Source organism: Sceloporus occidentalis, unplaced genomic scaffold (assembly GCF_023333645.1).
Source record: "Sceloporus occidentalis isolate IW3139 unplaced genomic scaffold, rSceOcc1.0.p SCAF_5, whole genome shotgun sequence".
Classification (NCBI taxonomy): Eukaryota; Metazoa; Chordata; class Lepidosauria; order Squamata; family Phrynosomatidae; genus Sceloporus; species Sceloporus occidentalis.
In genome coordinates, this window is record NW_028316985.1 from 18,813,367 (window position 1) to 18,833,499 (window position 20,133).

At 40.1% G+C, this 20,133-nt stretch overlaps 1 protein-coding gene across 2 annotated transcripts in view; it reads right to left on the reverse strand.

The window, feature by feature from the left end:
- Nucleotides 1-20,133, reverse strand: part of LOC149311724 (adiponectin receptor protein 2-like) — a 42,413-nt gene extending 22,280 nt beyond the window's left edge. The window contains exons 1-2 of one of the 2 annotated variants that reach the window (XM_089527762.1): nt 19,813-20,133; nt 592-826 (exon numbers count right to left, since the gene is read on the reverse strand). In XM_089527762.1, the coding sequence (XP_089383888.1) occupies nt 592-759 (168 nt within the window). In that variant the 5' untranslated portion in view covers nt 760-826; nt 19,813-20,133. Of the gene's footprint in view, nt 1-591; nt 827-8,587; nt 8,623-19,812 lie in introns of those variants that run through there. The other variant, XM_089527763.1, reaches the window with a different exon arrangement.

The following is a 20,133-nucleotide window of genomic DNA, read 5'->3' on the forward strand; positions in this document are numbered from 1 at the left end:
TGCAGGAGTTTGTTCCTTTTTTGAAAAACACCCATGTGTGGGGTGTGAAGCCCAGAAGATGAGCACTATTTCTGTGAGATGCAAAAGATGTAAAACACCCAAGAGGTAAGACCTTCAAGGCTCTGAGACATGGACTCCCTTGCTTGTTATCTTCCTGAGAGCTTGCAGGGTACGCTTGGCATGAGCTGGTCATTTTCATTTACATACTAAAGTGAGGCAATTTGCTGTGCAGAGAAAAATGGGTGACTTGTACAGTCATGTTCCTGGAGCCATGGTTCTACAGACATATTCAAAGTGTATGTATACATAACTGCCCACTGCAGATATCCAAACTACTACTGTCAGCTTATGGGCTGTTGACTACCATCAGCCCTAAACACCACCATAGTCAAAGGTGACAGATGATGGAAGTTGCAGTTAAACAATATCTGGAAAGCTGGCCATTCCCTGCTTCAAACATTCAATGGTCTGGGTCTGGAACATCTGTGGGACAGCTTCGTGTCATATGAACCCATATCCTCATAATCATTATTTCAATCAAAATAAAGTGATGTGGTTCACTGGCTAGATTTCAGTGTAACAACGATTTACCTTTTTCTTTTGTGAAGATGTAGTTGGTTCCACTAAGAGGGGCCCCTGCTCACTTGACGGATCACTAACATCATTTTCCTGCTCAGCAGGATCTGGCCCATGTCCCTTCCTGAGCCGTAGGACTGGCTCCAGAAAGCTAGCATCTCCGAGATCTGTTGATTCATTCATGAGATCAGGGGACTTCGTTGAAATGTCCTTATCTTCTCCAACAAGAGGTGATGACAAACAACTAGCTCTGGAAAACCAAACAAAATTTACATTAATAAACAGATCAGCATACATAACATGCCAGCACATTCAAGATACTGGAAGCCATAAACAATTGGTATCTATATTTTGGTCAGAATGAAGCATTTTCTGGGGGCGTTCTTGTGGTATTACTAGAGGAAAAAGTGAATAATGATCATTGGATAAATCAGTTTAAATACTGAGCATTTAACAAGTACCACCAGGCTGTACAGTCCACTACACAGAGCAAACTTTTGCCTACTATTAGCAGTCAAACACAGTGGTTCCCAAACTTTGGTCCTCCAGAAGTTTTGGACTTCAGCACTCAGAATTCCTGACTGTTGGCCAAGGTGGCTTCTGGGAAACGAAGTTCAAAACTCCTGAAGGATCAAAGTTTGGGAATCACTGGTCTAACACAAAGTGTCAGGACATCAGTGCTACAGTTCACCCAGAGCTATGAAGCAAACACAGTGACCTAGCACTCTTCCAGGAAAAGAAAACAAATGCTAATAAGAAACAAGAGCAGACCTCAACCATAAAGGGCTGTCTTGCACTCAACAGACCAATGGGAACTTAGAGAATTGGAAAATATTCAAAATAAATGACAATGCGCACCACGCGTTATGTGCATGTTAACAGCAACAACAGCAACAAAAAGTAATGCAATACTTTAACAGATTTTATTGACTTAAATTTTCACTAGTAATTGATTAGGAAACTTTAAAGGATCAACCAGGGCAGGACATGATTTGAATAGCTTTATGGATGATCTGCACACAGTTTTGAGGATAGTTTGGTCTTAGTGTATTAATGTATTAATACAAAAATTAGAAAATCTTGAAAACAGTTATTATAATAGTTAACTTTTTTCTTGTAATTTTACACTTTTTCTAGTATCTCAAAATGGTATTTAAGAAGTTTCTAACTACACAAGTTTACACAACTTTACTGTCTCATGTCATTACTTGTAAACAGATGTTTGCATTATAACAGAGGTTCCCAAACTTTGGTCCTCCAGAGGTTTTGGACTTCAGCTCCCTGAATTCCTTACTGTTGGCCAAGCCAGCTGGGGCTTCTGGAAACTGAAGTCCCAAAACACCAAGTTCATCAAAGTTTGAGAACCACTTTTTCTCTTAAAACCTTTAACTCATCATGAAATTGAATGGAAAGGCAGAATACAAATATTAAAGCTACAAAGTGGTGCAACAGTTTCTTTAAAGATACGAAAAGCCCTACAATGTCATTTAAGGCCACAGTTCTTATTCAGGTACATTCTAAACATTAGAGTTGCACAACATCACACAGACAAAGTCAATACCACAGACAACATATTTCTCTTAACCCAAAAGGCTATATAATATAAGGAGAAAATCTAACTTGGTTCTAGACAACTTCCAGAGGACCTTGTGACTTTCAAAAGATTCCTTTCCTCATGAGCTCAGTACTATCATTGTTTCAGACTTAAACATTAAACTGAGACACTCTGCTGTGGAGAAACATAACATAACATTGCTGTATGTACAGGAGACGCTGCTAAGTTAGGACTATGATAAACAAATGCTAAAATTATCTCAAAGGACAGCAGTTAGAAGCGCCAGGGCCAAACTCGGCTCCCGCACTATGTTAAACCCTTTTTAGCTGCCAACTCAGACATAAAAGGTGTATGAGAAATCTGGCATCAAAAAGGGATGGAGAATGATGCGCTGGAGTTGAATCCTATTAACTTCAGAGGCATTCCACAAGTCTAACAGTTGATATACTAACAGCCTACTTTGTATTTCCTATTCTTCAATATAATTAGAACATTTATAACTAGATTTTAGAAATACTGATTAGATATTTGATTCTTTCCCTTCCAACATACATAACGCACACACTAACTATTAAAGGTTTCTCTTCTTATAATTGTCAAATCATTAATTGCTCAGTAAGAAGACAAATTATATTATGTACCACTCAGCCAAATTTGAGACCAAAGGGAAAAACCACCCAGGTCACACATAAATTCTTCAAACCATTCCCAACCTTTATATACTTCAAACTCTTAAAAGTAATCCTGAGTTTTACATACTGTACTTCAGCAGTGGGATTTATATACAGGAATGTGATTACAAATCCTGAATGCTAGATGAAGCTAATCAGAAGAGATCCTAATTCAGAGTTTTAGATTTATAATTTAAATTTAGAATTTAGCCAATCATACACCAGACTAAATTCTGGTTAACTCACTAAATGAATTTTCTGTTGCAGCAAGGGCATACTGGGTCGGCAGTGTACTTGCCAATAACAAGAAACTTTAAGTAAAGGGGAAAGCTCTCCCCTTCCACAAATTTGTTGTTGTTGTGTGACTTCAAGTCATTTCTGATGTATGGGGACCCTAAGCAAACCTATTGTAAGCCTGAGGGCAGGGAACCGTCTAATTAAAAAGATTGTATGTATAGCGCTGTGTAAATTTACAGCACTTTATAAATAAAGGTTAATAATAATAATAATAATAATAATAATAATAATATTGTGGGGTTTTCTTGGCAAGATATATTCAGATGAGGTTTGTTATTGTCTTCCCCTGAATCCGACAGCATGTGACTTGCCCAAGATCACCCAGGAGGTTTCATGGCAGAGCAGAGAAACAAACCCTGATCTCCAGAGCTACAGTCCAACACTCAAGCCACGATGCCACGCTGCCTCTCCTTCCACAAATACCTCTACTTTTATCCTCTTACATCTTAAAATACTGTACCCTAATGGTAAAAAGCTACTGTAAACAAAAAGTAGTATCAGAGTCTAAAAGCAAAAGATGAGCATTTACAGAAGTGTGCTATACAGTTAACTATAGTACCGTACTTTTTAAAAAAGCTTCAACCTTGTTCCTGCAATAGAATGGCTGAGATAGGTTCCACTGGATATCCTCAACACCAGAGTTATAGATCTTCATGCTGCTGGCATATCATAAGCAAAGCCTTTCAGGTATTTTGGTTTTATGGAATACCATATCCAATGTATTCATCAATCCTTACAGATCACTGTCAGTGTAGTTTAAAAATGAGAGTGCAGTTTAGTCTAGTTTAGCAGCAGGAAAGGGAAAAATGAAACACTTTGCTAACAGCAATACCTATTCTCCAGCAGAGGGCATCAATATTCCCAACAGCTGCTTTTTTTGCTATCTGTAAACTGTCAATGCATACTGCATGGAGCACCAGCTTTTCAACAGCATGTTGCCTAGGCACACAATGAACCAGCTAGACACAACATAAAGGAACACAAGGTGCTACCGTTTTCTCTTATGTAAACAAGGTTCCCAAGAGCTCTTTCAATACAGTAAGAACGATAAACAGCTTATAGTATTTGAGGTTCCTGTTAAGAGCTAAAAGGTCATTTAATCAAGTACAGGGATAGCAGAATAAAGGGGAAGGGAGGAGGCAGAAGAAAGAGAATACACTCAACTAGCTTAAACTGCAATCTCTGCCCCATGAGTCCAACCCTCAAAAATGGCTCACTGAGGACTTACAAATGGCCTTGAGGCCCATGGTCCACATTTTCCTCACATCCTAAAGATTCAGCTATCAGCAAAGCCATTTGTACAGTCACCAATGAATGGTTTCTAAGTATAACACAGCTTGATTATCAGGACAGACAAATAATAATAATAATAATAATAATAATAATAATTTACCCACCTCTCCCCATAGATCAAGGCAGGGAACAACAACAGACCAACAAATATAAATTAGTTAAGAACACAACATCAGTTAAAACAGTGATTCACAAACTCTGGTCCTCCAGATGTTTTGGACTTCAGCTCCCAGAATTTCTGACTGTTTGCCAAGCTGGCTGGGGCTTCCGGGACTTGAAGTCCAAAAACCAAGTTTGGGAATCACTGAGTTAAAACATACATCAATTTAAAAGAACAAACAAGACACATACATATTAAAATAATCTACATTTTCAATGCGGTTTTAAATTAGGACATTGTATTCCGCTGTCAAATCTCTTCCAGCAAGTTGTTCCACAGTCTACAGGTGGCTAGAAAAAGTTCTGTGGTTGACAGTTGCCAACTCAGTCCTGGCTGATTGGAGTAAATGACTGCCAGAGGACCTGAGTGTACAGAGCGGATTATATGGAAGGCAGTGATCCTGTATGTAACCTGATCCCAAACCGACACTTTGTAACGGAAACTAACTGACAGACAGTGGAGTGATTTTAATATTGGTGTGATACGATTACTCCTGGATGCACCAGGAACAAATCTGGCTGCCATGTTCTGAACTAACTGAAGTTTCCAAAACTGGTACAGAGGCACCAATGTGTAATGTACTGCAAAAGTCCAGACAGACTCTGTTCTACCAGTAGTGACATTTTATATGAATTTTGGCAAAACTGACATCATTATTATTATTATTATTATTATTAACCTTTATTTATAAAGTGCTGTAAATTTACACAGCGCTGTACATACAATCTTTTTAATTGGACGGTTCCCTGCCCTCAGGCTTACAATCTAAAAAGACACGACACAAAAGGAGAAGGGAAAGGTGGTGGGGAAGGGGCCTCTCTAGTAGGATAATACATATAAAATACATAGCAATACAGGAAATGATTCAATAAAACAGGCAACAAAAGAACATCAAATAGCAAGCGACAATTATGCAATGCCTGGGAACGCTGCCCTGAACAGGATGGTCTTCAACTCCGTTTTGAAGCTGGTTAAAGAAGTGATGGCTCTTGCTTGTGGGGGAAGAAGGTTCCAGGAGTGAGGGGCAGCGAGTGAAAAGGGGCGAATCCGGGATGGGGCAGAGGAAATCCTGGGCTAAGACAGCAGACCTTGACTACCAGAACGGAGGGCCCGAGTGGAAAGGTGCGGGGAAATAAGGTCTGATAAGTAGGGAGGGGCCAGTCCATGGAGGGCTTTAAATGTGGACAGCAGGAGCTTATACTGAATGCGGAAAGGGAGGGGGAGCCAGTGAAGGGATGCCAACACAGGAGAGATGTGGTCAGAGCGGTGGGTGGAAGTGATAATGCGTGCAGCATGAAAATTCTAGTCTTGTGAAAGCTTCCACCACCTCTGGCAATCAGAAGAGCTTATTTCTACAGGAGGATTGCAATAAAATAAAATTACCTGATATTCTCTTCATTCCCTGTAGTTTTCTTTTGCTCTCTTTACCTCAGCCCTCTATTTGTTATTTTTCTAAATGAGTTCTCATCTTAGAATATTTTCCTACAGCCAATAAACAATGGAATAGCACCTGTGGAACTCAACTGACAGGTTTATATTTGGGTATCGTAAGGCACCAGATCCCATCTAATCTTGGAAGCTAAGCACTCATCTCTGGTTAGTACTTGGATGGGGGACTGCCAATGAATACCAGGTGCTGTAGAGGAATTAGTTGGCAAAACTATCTCCAAGTATTCCTTGCCAAAGAAAACCCTATGAAATTCACAGGGTCACCATAAGTCAATAAGCAACTGCCTACACACATACACAGTGTAAAGGTGTCACTACTGAACACCAGCAATGAAATTTTGTGCCACCTATATAAATCAAGCCATAGTCAGATAGTGATATTTAACTGTATGCTCATGTAATGCTTACTGGTAATCTATGGTATGTTCTATACAAATTTTTTACCATTACAAGTACATGAGCACATTTCTTCATGGAAACGATCTTTTTGCCACAACCTTTCAAAGTTGTGCACTCAAGCACCACAGGCCTCCCTTCCAGAATGTTGCAACAAAACAGTTGACGGCATTTCATAAATACATAGCTACTCCCTTCTTCTTTCACAATTACTAATCATTACTGAACTATTACAATATACAGTTGATGGAAGGAAGTATGAGGATCTTAAAACCAGCTTCTCCTAAAACTGCATTAACAAGCAGAGCAACATCTAGCTAATCTGTCCGGGAAAGCAGCCAAAGGGCTGATAAGGCAGCTAGATCCCAAACAAACAAACCCCCTCCCAGCACAGCAAAGTCAGTGTAAGCTACACAGTCCTGGAGATTCACAGTAGTTCTACCAAAAGGGATTACCAAGAGAATTGTCAGACGGTCCGAGGTTCAGGGCAACAGATAGGCAGGTCGATAAAGCAGTCCAAGGTCAAGGTTTCCGGGTAGTCAAGACAAGAAGCCAAAGGAGCCAGAGACAGAGTCTTTCCTCTAAAAGAGTCAGATATCCACTGGCAAAGAACCACACATGCTCTAGGTGCTTAAGAAGGCAAGGAGCCGGCCTTCAGCTGTGTCTGATTACAAACACGCTTCTGATAAAGCCTCCGAGATCTTCGAAGGCCCTCTCTTTCTGCTCGACGCTCATTGAAGGTAGGCACACTGCCCAGATCCTCCTCCGTGTCCACAGCCTCGGCACCAGGCAAACTTGACTGCTGAATCTCTGGAGGGGCCATAGACTCTGCTCCAGCAGAACTAGGGCCAGCCTCTGGCTCCTCCGTTACAGGTTCAAGCCCCAGGGGCTCTGGCTCCTCCATTACAGGTTCAGGTCCCAGGGGCTCTAGCTCATCCTCTGAGTCCTCCAAGCCATCCTCCAGGCTGGGCATGACATTATCAGACCTTTGACTAACTTGATCAGACATACATAATGATGCACCAGCCGAGCCAGGGGAGAGAATAATTGCCCAGCCACTGGACACTGTAAACAATATCCGTTTTATGTGTGCCTACTTGGGTAATTTTTAAATGCATCTTAGGTTCTCACTAGGTTGCAAATTTAGGATTGGACAATATATCACATTAAGAATGTAATGGCCAAAATGTATATAAAATACATCACGTATATAAACTATTTCTCAGATGGTTGTTCACAGGGATATACAGTAGTGAATCACTAAACCAAATGTACAAGGACACAAAAGTTAATGTAGCTTTTGTCCACCAGGGCAGAGTGAATCATGAAATAACCATTTTAATATTGTGGTAGAGTTCAAGGAATACTTCCATAAACAGCTAAGATACAATTGCTACCTGAACTTTAGTCCCTGTATCCACTTCCCTTATCAAGGTGAACATCAATGGGTGCAGCAAAAGTCATGCATAATCAGCACAAGTAAGCATAAATGAGCAGAAAGACATGCATCAAACATTTTAGGGTTTCTAGCTTTACAGAAAAGCCTTCCAACTCAAGTTAGGCAAACAGTTAAAGGGAGAAATTTGAATAAAGAAAGAATACATCTGGTTAAAATTACATTTACTCTCAACAGAAAGAGTGCCTAAAAATCCACACAAGTAAACAAAAGAGTCTCTATATACAATATTAACAACATCCTCTACAAGTAAGACCTAGATACCAAGTAGCAGTTTTGCTTAAGGACTAATGAATAAAAAACTCAAGGGAAAGAAAAAATAGCAATCTCAGCAACTACATAATTCTATTTGTTAATTCAAAAGGCACAGTAGCAAAGTATAAAACATATAAAAACCCATTAGCGTGTCAAAATACATAAAGGAAGTTTTACAAGTGAATATATTTCACAAACCAACTCTGTGGTCTTTATTATTTAACTGAAAACTGCATTAACCATTCAAACCTACCCACATTTACTAGAAGTGAGTTCCACTGATTTTAACAAAAATTACTTTATGTAATAATATTAAGAATTATTAAGCTTAAGAAACTGAACCAAAACTGAAATATTAAAAAGCAATGAAATAAGTTAAGGGGAGGGAGGAGAAAAGAAACAAGTAAAAGAAGAAGGGGGACGTTTGCCTATTAAATGCTAGATATACCTTAGAAAGTAGAATTTTCAGAGCAACTTACCACAACTATTGTGTCAAATAGAGCACTGGCAAGATGTTGTACTTTATCCCACTTCTGAAAAAACTGAGCTTGGCGTTCAATATGTGGGAGAGATTACTATTCAAATTGGTCACCAGATGCAAAGCAAAACCCCACCTACCTAACCACATCTAAATTCTATTGGTTCCTAACCTGCCTTTCTCCTGTGACTTATTGTGCAACATTGCTCTGTCATGTGCCTGTTAAGAACTAGAGTCCTCAAAACAGGACTACACCTCCTAACCAAGATTTCTGTAACCTACATATGCAATTATATTTGGTTTATTATATTGTACTTGTTTACTAGGTAGTTCAGCACAGTGTCATTAAGGATGACACTACTACAAAGCCAGTCATTCAAATGGATTTAGTCTGAAGATGCCATTATTCTAACCCACAGTCTTATATAGCTAACCATATGCACATCAGCCATTCCTGCAAATATGCAGGTGAAAAATTGTGACTATCTCTTAACTCTGGTTTGGGAATAAGGATGGCATCTGTAAAACAGGCTAGGCAAGGTGAGATGGGAGCAAAACTATTCAAATCTGTCTGTCTATTTTGCTTGACTTATTAAATGCTCGAATTAAAGATTTCATGGATATATTTAGTCAGGTGGTGCTCTGATTGTGAGTTCCTGCATGGCAGGGGACTGGACTGGATGGCCTTGTGGTCTGTTCTAACTCTATGATTCTATGAATCATCCTGATGACTAGTCAAGCACATGTTCAAAGTTCTTATTAAGGGGCTGGACACATGGAGGTGAGGGGTGGACAGAGGCCACCCCTTTATCCCCACATCATTGCCATGGCAACAGCATGGCACCAGCAACGATGCACTCCAAAAAGGAGCCATTTCCTTTCTGTGCCACTGCTAAGGCGCCATTAGTGCCCTGGAGCAGCACGGTGACATCCCTTGTGCACCATGCTGTCTAGAGGCGGCACACAAGGCACATCATTGGCGTGCACACTGTTTAAACGCACATGTGCCCAAAATGGCACCAGGGGAGCTTACAGCGTGCAGACGCTCCGCTCTCCCAAGCCCTAATTTCAGCCCCAGGCTGCTGCAAAGCAGCGGTCTGTACTGGGCCTAAGTGTATTTTTAATAGGCATGGCCTGTTAAAGCAAGCCAGGAAGAATTTAAAAATGAATGAGAACAAGGACGACTGGAACATATGCCCTTTACTTGAAATGAGTTCCGAGTTTTCTCCCCACAATCCTTACCTTAGAACTAGAGACCTTCACCTTTTAAAACCAAGTAGTGGTTTTGATGATAAGATGTTCTAAATTTAAAAACTAGGAAGGCAATGAACACAGGATTACATGCATGGTTCCTTTTCTTGTGTGTGTTCCAGAAAGGCTGCCATTAACCTGTTGCTTGGGGAGATCTTGCTGAAATCACATTCATTCCTTGGCTCCTCAAATTTATACTAAGAAAGCAAAAATGCTTCAGATTTGTGTAGTCTTTTTGCTATGTGATGCCTTTCCTGGGGTAAACTTCCTATATTAATCCCAATGATATACAGCCATCACTACCAGCCTATATAATAACTCAATTCAAAAATATATAGTCTTGCATTATCTACTTTAGAAGTAGCCAGATATGGGAAGAGATATATGTAGTGATTTAAATGTAGCAAGTCTTTCAGCTTATTTGGAAGTAAGTTCTGAATTTACAGGGGCTTATTGCTGAAGAGGAAGCAAAGGATTGCACTGCTAGTCACTGTAACTGGATTGTGATTTCAGTTGATCAATCACTTGTCCTCAAGTCATCAGGGTGGTAAAATGAAAATAAGCTCACTGTGAAACATATCTATGAAATCTTTAATTCAAACATTTAATATGTCAAGCAAAATAGACAGACATGGAAATCTTTAAATACAGAAGATATCTCAGTTTGTAATAATAATAATAATAATAATAATAATAATAATTTTTATTTTTACCCCGCCTTTCCAAATGCATGATCAAGGCGGCTTACAAGATGAAGAATAATAAAATACAGTTAAAAACATCACAATATAAAAATTTAAAAACATCATTACAAGGGGTATGAACGGGAATCTATACAAATCGCATTCACCAGGGGCAAGAAAAAACAATGCACTAGTCTGGGGTCAAAGAAAACAAAGAGACAAGGAGCAGAGAAGAAACACTATTAACTAAAGTGAAAAAGCCAGCTGGAATAGATGCGTTTTTAATTGTTTCTTAAAAGAAACTAATGATGCAGAGGAACGGAGCTCTACAGGAAGCTTATTCCACAATGAGGGGGCGACAATAGTAAAAGCCCTCTGTGAGGTCCTCGCCAGATGGGATTTAGGGACCTCCAACAAATTTGTCCCAGATGTTCTGAGTGCGCGGGGCGGATTATATGGGGAGAGACGGTTCTCCAAGTACCCTGGACCCAAGCCAATTAGGGCTTTATAGGTCAAAACCAACACCTTGTATTGAGCTCGGAAGCGAACAGGTAGCCAGTGGAGATCTTTTAAAATAGGTGTTATGTGGTCCGTCCTGGAACTACCAGCGACCAGTCTGGCTGCGATATTCTGCACCAGTTGTAGCTTCCGGGTTTGGTACAAGGGTTGCCCCATGTAGAGTGCATTGCAGAAATCCAACCGAGAGGTTACCAAAGCATGTACAACAGTTTCAAGGTCCCATCGGTCCAGATAGGGGCGCAACTGGCGTATCAGCCGAAGCTGATAGCAAGCACTCCTGACCGTCGCATCCACCTGAGATGTTAGCTGGAGCGACGAATCAAGGAGTACTCCCAAGCTGCGCACCGAGTCCTTCAAGGGGAGCGTGACCCCATTTAGGACAGGCTGACAAATCTCACCACCCAGAACCGAGGGACCTATCACCAGTACTTCCGTTTTCCCTGGATTCACACTGAGTCTGTTCTCCCTCATCCAGCCCATTACCGACGCCAAGCAGGCATCAAGAGGAGAGATGCCACCCTTAGTTACTGCATCAGTCAGAGACACAGAGAAAACTATCTGGGTGTCATCAGCGTACTGATAACACTGCGCCCCGTGTCTCCGGATGATCTCGCCCAGCGGTTTCATGTAGATATTAAAAAGCATAGGGGACAAAAGAACCTAGATAAATAAACAAACAGAATGAACAGCCAGAAGCCATAAATGTTGAAAGGATGCTATGTTGTGATCAGTTATTGTCAACATGTACATTTTTAAATGGGTGGGAAGTTTTATCCCAAGACCAAGATTACCCATACAGTTTTACAAAACACATCAGGAAATGTTTCTTTAACATCAGAGGCAACAAAGAAGCTAAGCAATTTTTAAAAAAGCTTTTTACAAACTCTTTTCTGGTTTTTTATGCAACTAAAAAGACAACAAGCCTCCCTCTAAGCTTTGCCTTAGTGAAATTTCAATATTATTAGCAGCCTATTCTATATACTCTATTACATCACCTTCTTTCTCTGTTTACACATGCTCAAATTCCTGTCAAACAAGGCCACTAAGCAAACAGGAGATTCAGGAGTTAACACTTCACATAGCACTGTGAAACTAAACCACAGGAATCTTTAGCCATATTACTTTATTCTCCTTCCTTCCCCCTCTTTCAATTGCATTACTGTACTGATTAAATTGTATCAGCAGTGAAGCATACATCATCCTTTGAACCCAGAATTACATGCCATGCAGGCTGGAGACAGCTTTTAAATATATTTGGTATACTGAAAATATTTACATTTCACAACCTTTTTGAATCTGCAGCCCCATTCCAAACTAGTCTGTACAGCCCCCAGATATCACTATACAGAATTTACATTGCTTAAACATGGCCAACAGCTACCTGTTTTTAGTCAACGAGGAATATGGGAAATAAATCTAGCATGCTGCTGTATTGTAAGTCCAGTGTAATAATTGTACTGCTACAATATAGGCAATTAAAAAAAACCTTAGTTAAAAGTCAACACTGATGTGAATTATTATTCTTTTGGGACCAAACAAAACAAAAACAAAAGTCAAGGTGAGAATTCTCTGTGTGTTGCAAGCAAATTTGGACAGCACATCCTGCTTGTCTAAATCAGATTTACAGTAATTTCCTTACTTTCTAGTTGAAGACAGTATTTGTTTGGGCTACAGGCACAACAGGGAGCAGTCCCTTAATTCCACTGGATATTATAATAAGAAGCACTTTGAGTATATGACAAAGATCCCAAGTGGGTAGTGGACAGCCACAGAAGACTCCCAGGACACAAAGATGGTGCAAATAATTTGGAACACCAGAGGTACAAATACTGTTGATATTGTTTATTATCAATACAACTTACAATAGCTTCACAGGTGTAAAAAAAAGTGCCAATTTTCTGTGCAATGTACAAATCAGACTTGCACACTGCAACTGGTGTGCTCTGTGTTGCACCACAGGGATAATGCATATGGTTGCATACTGAACAAGTGTGAGAAGAGAGACGGTGAGTCACTTATATATTAACTTTTTAAACACTTACATACTTGGTGCTTTTTTTCTTAGAAACAGAACTATATATAACTGGACATTAGCTTTGGGAGAATCTTAAACCCCATGTACAAGCACCCTCTTCTGATATAAGGTGAAATCACATTTCTGTAAGCTTGTTGGTATTTAAACTGTAAACAGAAATTAAAATCCAGGTATTATAATCTTGTAGTGATTCAGGCTGCTGCCTCACTACATAAATAAAAAAGTTAGACATCACTTAAACTCCCATGGCTCAATGCTATGGAATTCTGAGATTTGTAGTATGGTGGGGCACCACAGTCTCAGACAGGGAAGGCTAAATGGCTCACAAAACTACAAATCCTAAAATTCCATAGCACTGAGTCATGCCAGTTAATGTGGTATCAAACTGCTTTCCTTCTTCAGTGTGGCAACATCCCCAGTTACATTTCAGAACTAAGAAGTAAAGCTTAAACTCTGGTACACCAGAGCCAGGCTATGTCAGATTGAGCCTTCCTGAACAAAAACACATTACAGTATGACCTTCCATGTGTGTCTGGGAATTAATTCATACAAACATTAGAGTGGATATCGGAAATACATGCTACTCCAGAAGTCTGAAGTGGTATGGAAAAAGCCACCAGGTTTGTGCTGCAACTCAACTAATTAATTCAGCTTGCCAAATTCTTTCACAAGACATGCAAGACTTGTTTTCCCAACCCACTGAATGGCACTACTTTTCTAAAGAGCTGTGTTTCAAATGTGATAAGAGATTTTAAATATTTTTGTTTTGTTTTAACAGGGGATTGTGTAGTACTACACAGCTCTGAATTTTTGGAAAAGCAGTATAAAACATTTTTAAAAAAAATTATTGAAATCATGCTGCTGCTTTTGGTAAAATGAGACTGGTTTAGTCTGAAACATCCATTGTTATCCTCCAACTGGTTATAGATATCATCACAACACACATATTTAGAAGTGAAAAACCCAGAGAAACATACACAGATCTTCCTCTAATATTAATGGCTGATCCAAGACACACTCAGGACTTAAGCAATTTGTTGCAAGATTTAGTGAAACAGGAAAGAAAAGAACCACATTTTAGCTTGGGAGGAACTTGCCTCGGCCCAGAGAAAACCTTAGAAATGACTTGTACAGTACTTATTCAGAACTGTTTGTACTTCCACAGATACCTACTATACACTCTTGTTTGTTGTTGTTGTTAACTGCCCTCGAGTCGACCTTCACTCATGGTGATCCTGTCAGGGCTGGGGAGCAAGATTAAGGAGTAAAGGCCTTTAAGAAGGCACTCAAGATGGATGTCTTCCGGTGGGCTTATCCACCGGACTTCATATAAAAAGTTATGATGATTGCCCCACTCTTGACTATGATTGTTGGCTAATTGATGAATTGCTATTTTAGAGAATAGGAATCTTGGTGAATTCACTATTAGTATTTTATTTATTGTATTTTGTACTATGTATCAATTTAATGATGTACTCCCGCCTCGATCCATGGGAAAGGCAAGAAATATAAATAAACTTTATTATTGTTATTTAAAGGAGTAAGAGGTTTTTACAAGAGTAGGAGTAGGAATAAGGAGTAACAAAATATATTTGTTACTCCTTATTCCTATTATTATATTGTACATGCAAACATCAAAAAACTATTTTATTATATTGCACTGTTAAAGGGACTGGGAGGCAAAGAGAGACATGTACACATAGGCCAGCCTTGCAAAGCAACCAGGGCTTTTCCCCACAGCTGAGGAGCAGGAATAAGGTGTAAAGGAGTAAGATGTTTTTACAGGAGTAGGAGGAACATTAAGACAAAAATATCTTACTCCAAAGTAGGACAAGGAGTAACCCATAAATCATCACTATTCCCCAGCCCTGGATCCTGTGACAGAGACATCTCCAAGACCTTCTACCCTCAACCTCTCTGCTCAAGTTCTGTACACTCAGATCCGTGGTCTTCCTGATGGAGTCTATCCATCTGGCCTATGGGCTTCCACCTTCCCTAGCATTATTGTCTTTTCTAGTGAATCATGCCTTCTCATGATGTGGCCAAAGTACAAAGCCTCAATTTAGTCATCCTGGCTTCCAGAGAGAGTTCAGGCGTGATGTGTTGTAGGACCCATTACTTGATTACTCCCCACTAAAACCTTAAACCATAGCTGGGCTATAACACTTCACACGCAAAGTGAGAACTCTCATGAATGAACAAGACTCCATATCAAATACATCTAATGGACTAGAAAACTATCATGACAGAGATTAGAATCTCTCTATGTAGGTATGTGGAGAAATTTCTAATTTTAAATAAAATAAACATCAGCCACATCAACACTTGCACTCTAAAATGGCACAACCTCAGTGAAAAGTATGTTTCAGAGAGAATCACTTTGCTTATGTCTTGAACCAACACTGAGAAGAGACTCCAAGCACACCAACGTGAACTCTTTGGGAAAAAAAGAAAGATTTTAAAACTATGTATTTTATCACACCAATTATAAACTGGATCCTATTCACAAATTAGCCTAGTATCATGGCACTACCTTTCAAATCATAAGCCGTATTCAGCACAAAATTGTACATATAATGTGCCGTTAAAACTAGGTGGATATGAAATATGTGGTCATGTTCTCTATACCAAAAGAAAACAGGAAGATCAAGCTATAATGCTAGCTATCTGCATGATTTGCCATTTTGCAGCTCCCAATTACTGAATAACAACTAACCAAGTCCACTACACTGAGTCACTGAAAAAAGGATGCATGGGGAAAGTGTGTGTTTCTATGTGAAACAACCTTCTCAAACGTATCAAAAACATGGGTTCTAACCATATGTCTACAGTTTCACATGCATCCAGTTTCACAGCATAAATCTGAGCAAGTGGTTGGTAGATCTTTGTGTCTAATTAAAAAAGTGATCATGCACATCTGGTCTCCTCACTGTAGTATAAAATGCCACCCCATTATAAATGTCACACCAACTATTTTTTTCCTTATTACAGCCCAAAACAACTAACTCATAACTAGGCATATAACTATGACCAGATAAGTTAATTTATCATTATGTATGCCTACTAACCTTAGGACCCAGTAAGACTTCACCTTCACCACATGGGCATACACTTAAGTATATGCAATTATAATGAGAGTAAGGCCTATCTGACATTACTCTGTCATATTCTAAGAAAAATCACTACAATGTCAGCTTTACAAAGGAGACATGCAGGCTGAGCATCAGTGAATGAGAGGAGATTTCTGAGGGAAGTGTAGTATTTTAAGTTTAGGAATACAGGTTAACAATTGTAATTTATGAATACTGTGCATGCATGCAGTCCCTGTCTTCCATCAAATGCAGTAAAATTTGTAGGCACGCAATTTTTGTCAAAGCTCTAGAGGGAATCCATAGTTTAGGGTGTATCCACACTGCCAAGTCATAGTGGCTTGAGACAACCTTAAATTTCATAGAAAACCTGGGGTTTGTAGTTTTCGAAGTCTTTAGCCTTTTCTGCCAAAGAGTGCTAGTGATCAAGACATGGCAGTAAAAGTGGTGTCAAACTACAATAATTCTACAGTTCTGTTGCACCATGTTTTTCATATTATTTTGTTTCATTAACCTAACCATTCAATATTGCTGCTACTTCTTTATATAACAGGAATTCTATGTATGGTATAATCAGAAAACTATTAAACTCAAAAATCATCATAAGAGTAACTGGAAGTTGAGATCCACAGCAAGCCCTCAGAAGTGAGTTCCTATCATTTTCATAGAAACATAAAGTTGGAAGAGACCACAATGGCCATTCAGTCCAACACTATGCTATGCAAGAACTCACACTCATAGCATCCCCAACGGATGGCCATCCAATCTCTGTTTTAACACCTCCAAAGAAGAGACTCACCACTCTCCAAAGAAGTGTGTTCCACTGTCTTATTGTTGGGATGTTCCTCCTAATGTTGAGATGGAATCTCTTTTCTTGTAACTTGCAACCATTGTTCCGGGGCCTATTCTCTGAAGCAGCAGAAAACAAGCTTGCTCCATCCTCACTATAACTTCCCTTCAAATATTTGAACAAGGTTATTCCTAGCTCCCTAGGTCTCTCCTCATAGGGCATGGTTTCCAGACCTTTCACAAATTTGATTGCCCTTCTCTGGTCACGTTCCAGCTTTACAACATCCTTTTTGAATTCTGGAGCCCAAAACAGGACACAGTATTCCAGACGAGGCCTGACCAAAGCAGAATAGAGTGGCACTATTGCTTCCCTTGATCTAGACACTATACTTCTATTGATGCAGCCTAGAATTGTATTGGCCTTTTTAGCTTCCACATCACACTGTTGACTTATGGTCTATTAAGACTCCTAGATCCCTTTCACGTGTAGTCTTGTTAAATCAGATGTCCCCCATCCTCTATCTATGCATTTCATTTTTTGCCCTAAGTGCAGTACCTTACATTTCTCCATGTTAAAATTCATTCTGTTAGCTTTTGAGGCCATTTTGAATTTTGATCCTGTCCTCTAGCTATTCCTCCTAATTTGGTGTCATCTGCAAATTTGATAAGCATGCTCCCTATTCTTTCATCTAGGTCACTGATAAAGATGTTGAATAACCCTGTGGCACCCCATTGGTCACTTCTTTCCAGGATGAAGAGGGGCCACTGCTGAGCACCCTTTGGCGTGTTTTTTGTATCAGAACGTATTCTAAAGTAAGTGTGCACAGAGTGACAGTTGCATTCCTATTTAATATTTATTTTCCTGAAATGCTTCTTGAGTTAATCACTACAGAATTATTTACAAATATAACGTGCACTTTCCTTGGAAAGCAGGATCTTCTATAAAGATGTCTTATAGCAGTGATGGTGAACCTATGGCACACGTGCCAGAGGTGGCACTCAGAGCCCTCTCTGTGGGCACACATGCTGTCGCCCTAGCACAGAGTTTGCCAGAGTTTCTTACTAGAAAGCCAGAGGGATGTGGCACTTTGCAATAAATAAGTCGGGTCTGGGTTGCAGTTTGGGCACTCGGTCTGTAAAAGGTTCACCATCACTGTCTTATAGGTTGGGATATGAATCACACAGCCCTCCAGATGTTATCTGGACTGCTTCTCCCAGCATTCTTCACCACTGGTTGTGCTGAACAGGTTGCTGGGATTTGCATTCCAACTTCATCTGCAGGGCTGGATGATTCCCACCCTGTTGTAAAACAAAGGTGAAGATTCATAACTAAGATGAAGAAAAAAGTTAACCATAACACTTTATAATGTATATTATATTCCTACAACTGTTTATTCAGAAGTAAAGTTCAATGGCAGTCGCTCCTTAGCAAGGACATGTAAAATTACAGCCTTGATTATGCAGAAGGCTGAGGTCCCCAGGAGAAGAAGGTTTTTTGTAGCAACTTTGAGATTAGAGAAGTTGGTAGCATGAGCTTTCTTAGACTTGAGCCTACTTCCTTAAGAGACATGGAGACCAAGAAACCAGGGTTCAAATACCTGATCAACCACAGAAATCCGTGACCCTGGGCAAGTCACGCTTTCTCAGCCTCAAGGAAGGCAAAAGCAAACCCCTTCGGAACAAACCTGGCCAAGAAAACTCCATGATAGAGTGGGTTTGCCACTGCCTTCCTCTGAGGCTGATAATATGTAACTTGCCCAAAATCACCCAGCGAGAGTTGTAGTCCAATACTGAAAACAGACTGTCATGCTGGCTCTCAGGGTCTCCTTAAGTCAGAAACAACTGAAAGGCACACAGCAATAACAACAAGGATGTTGTAGGTCTTCACTGTTTACACAGGAGAGAAGTATTATTTTTATTATCTTATTATTTCTATCCCCATTTGCCCTGACACAGGCTCTCAGGGTGGCTAAACAACAACGTTAAAATACACTACAAGTTAGAAACAATACAAAAGCATTATGACGTATATACAAAGTTTTGTTAAAATTAAACAATATTAAAAAGGTACAAAGGGGATTCTGGGAACTGTAGTTGACAATGTGTTGTTTTAGTATCTTAGCCTGTTATTTAGGCATTTTCCTTGTTTTATTGTCAGTTTTTGATTATATGTGTCTGATGTTCCGTCCTTCGGCGGAAAGGGAGTTATAGCCTTTAGGGCTGAAGGGCCGGCTATCAATACCACAAATAAATGCCACACATACATAAATTACTACTAGTAGTAGTTTATACATGTTGATCTGTGGAATTAATTTATTACTGTTTTTGTTGTTGTTGTTTAATACATGTTGATCTGTGGGACTAAATTACTATTATTATTAACTATATGTTAATCTGTGGAATTAAACTATTATCATTATCTAATACATGTTATACTATGGAATTAATTATTATTATTAGTTAATAATGTTCATCTGTGGAATCCAATTATTATCAACCTGTAGAATTAAATTATTAGTAGTAGTAGTGGTGGTGGTGGTAGTAAATACATGTTAATCTGTGGAATTAAATTATTATAATTATTATTAAATACGTGTTAATTTGTGGAATTAAATCCTTATTATCCATTAATACATGTTAATGCTTGTTAAGACATGTTTGCTGTGGGGCTCCGCTCTGGGCCCCAAAACAAGCTCCAACTCCCAGAATTCCATAGCCTTGAGCCAGGCAGAGCCAAAGCGGTGCCAAACCGAGCTATTAGTCCAGTGCGTATGCCTCCTGGGGGGAGAGAGGCCTAGCTCCCCGTCAGGCGAGGCCCTCTCCCGGCTCCTGGGGGCCCCCAATCCCAACCAGGCCTTACCACAAGCTTCCGGAGGTCGTCGCCCAGCTGTGCCCGAAGCCGAGGGAGGGAGGGAGGGGGTCCGCCCGGTCGGTCGGTGCCGCCGGCGCCTCCGGGAATCCCGCCCCCTCCGCCTTCTCTTCTCTCCCTACTGCCGCCGCCCCGCCTCCGCCTCCCCTTCGCCCCGCGGCGTCATCATCGCAAGAGGCGCCGCCAGCCAATGGGAGCCCGTCCCTGTCGGAGGAGGCGGAGCCTGCGTCAGCCACGCCGGGAAGATGGGCTCGGAGTAAACAGGAGAGGAAAGGAGAGCTTCCCGGCCAAAGGAACCCTGGGAGATGTAGT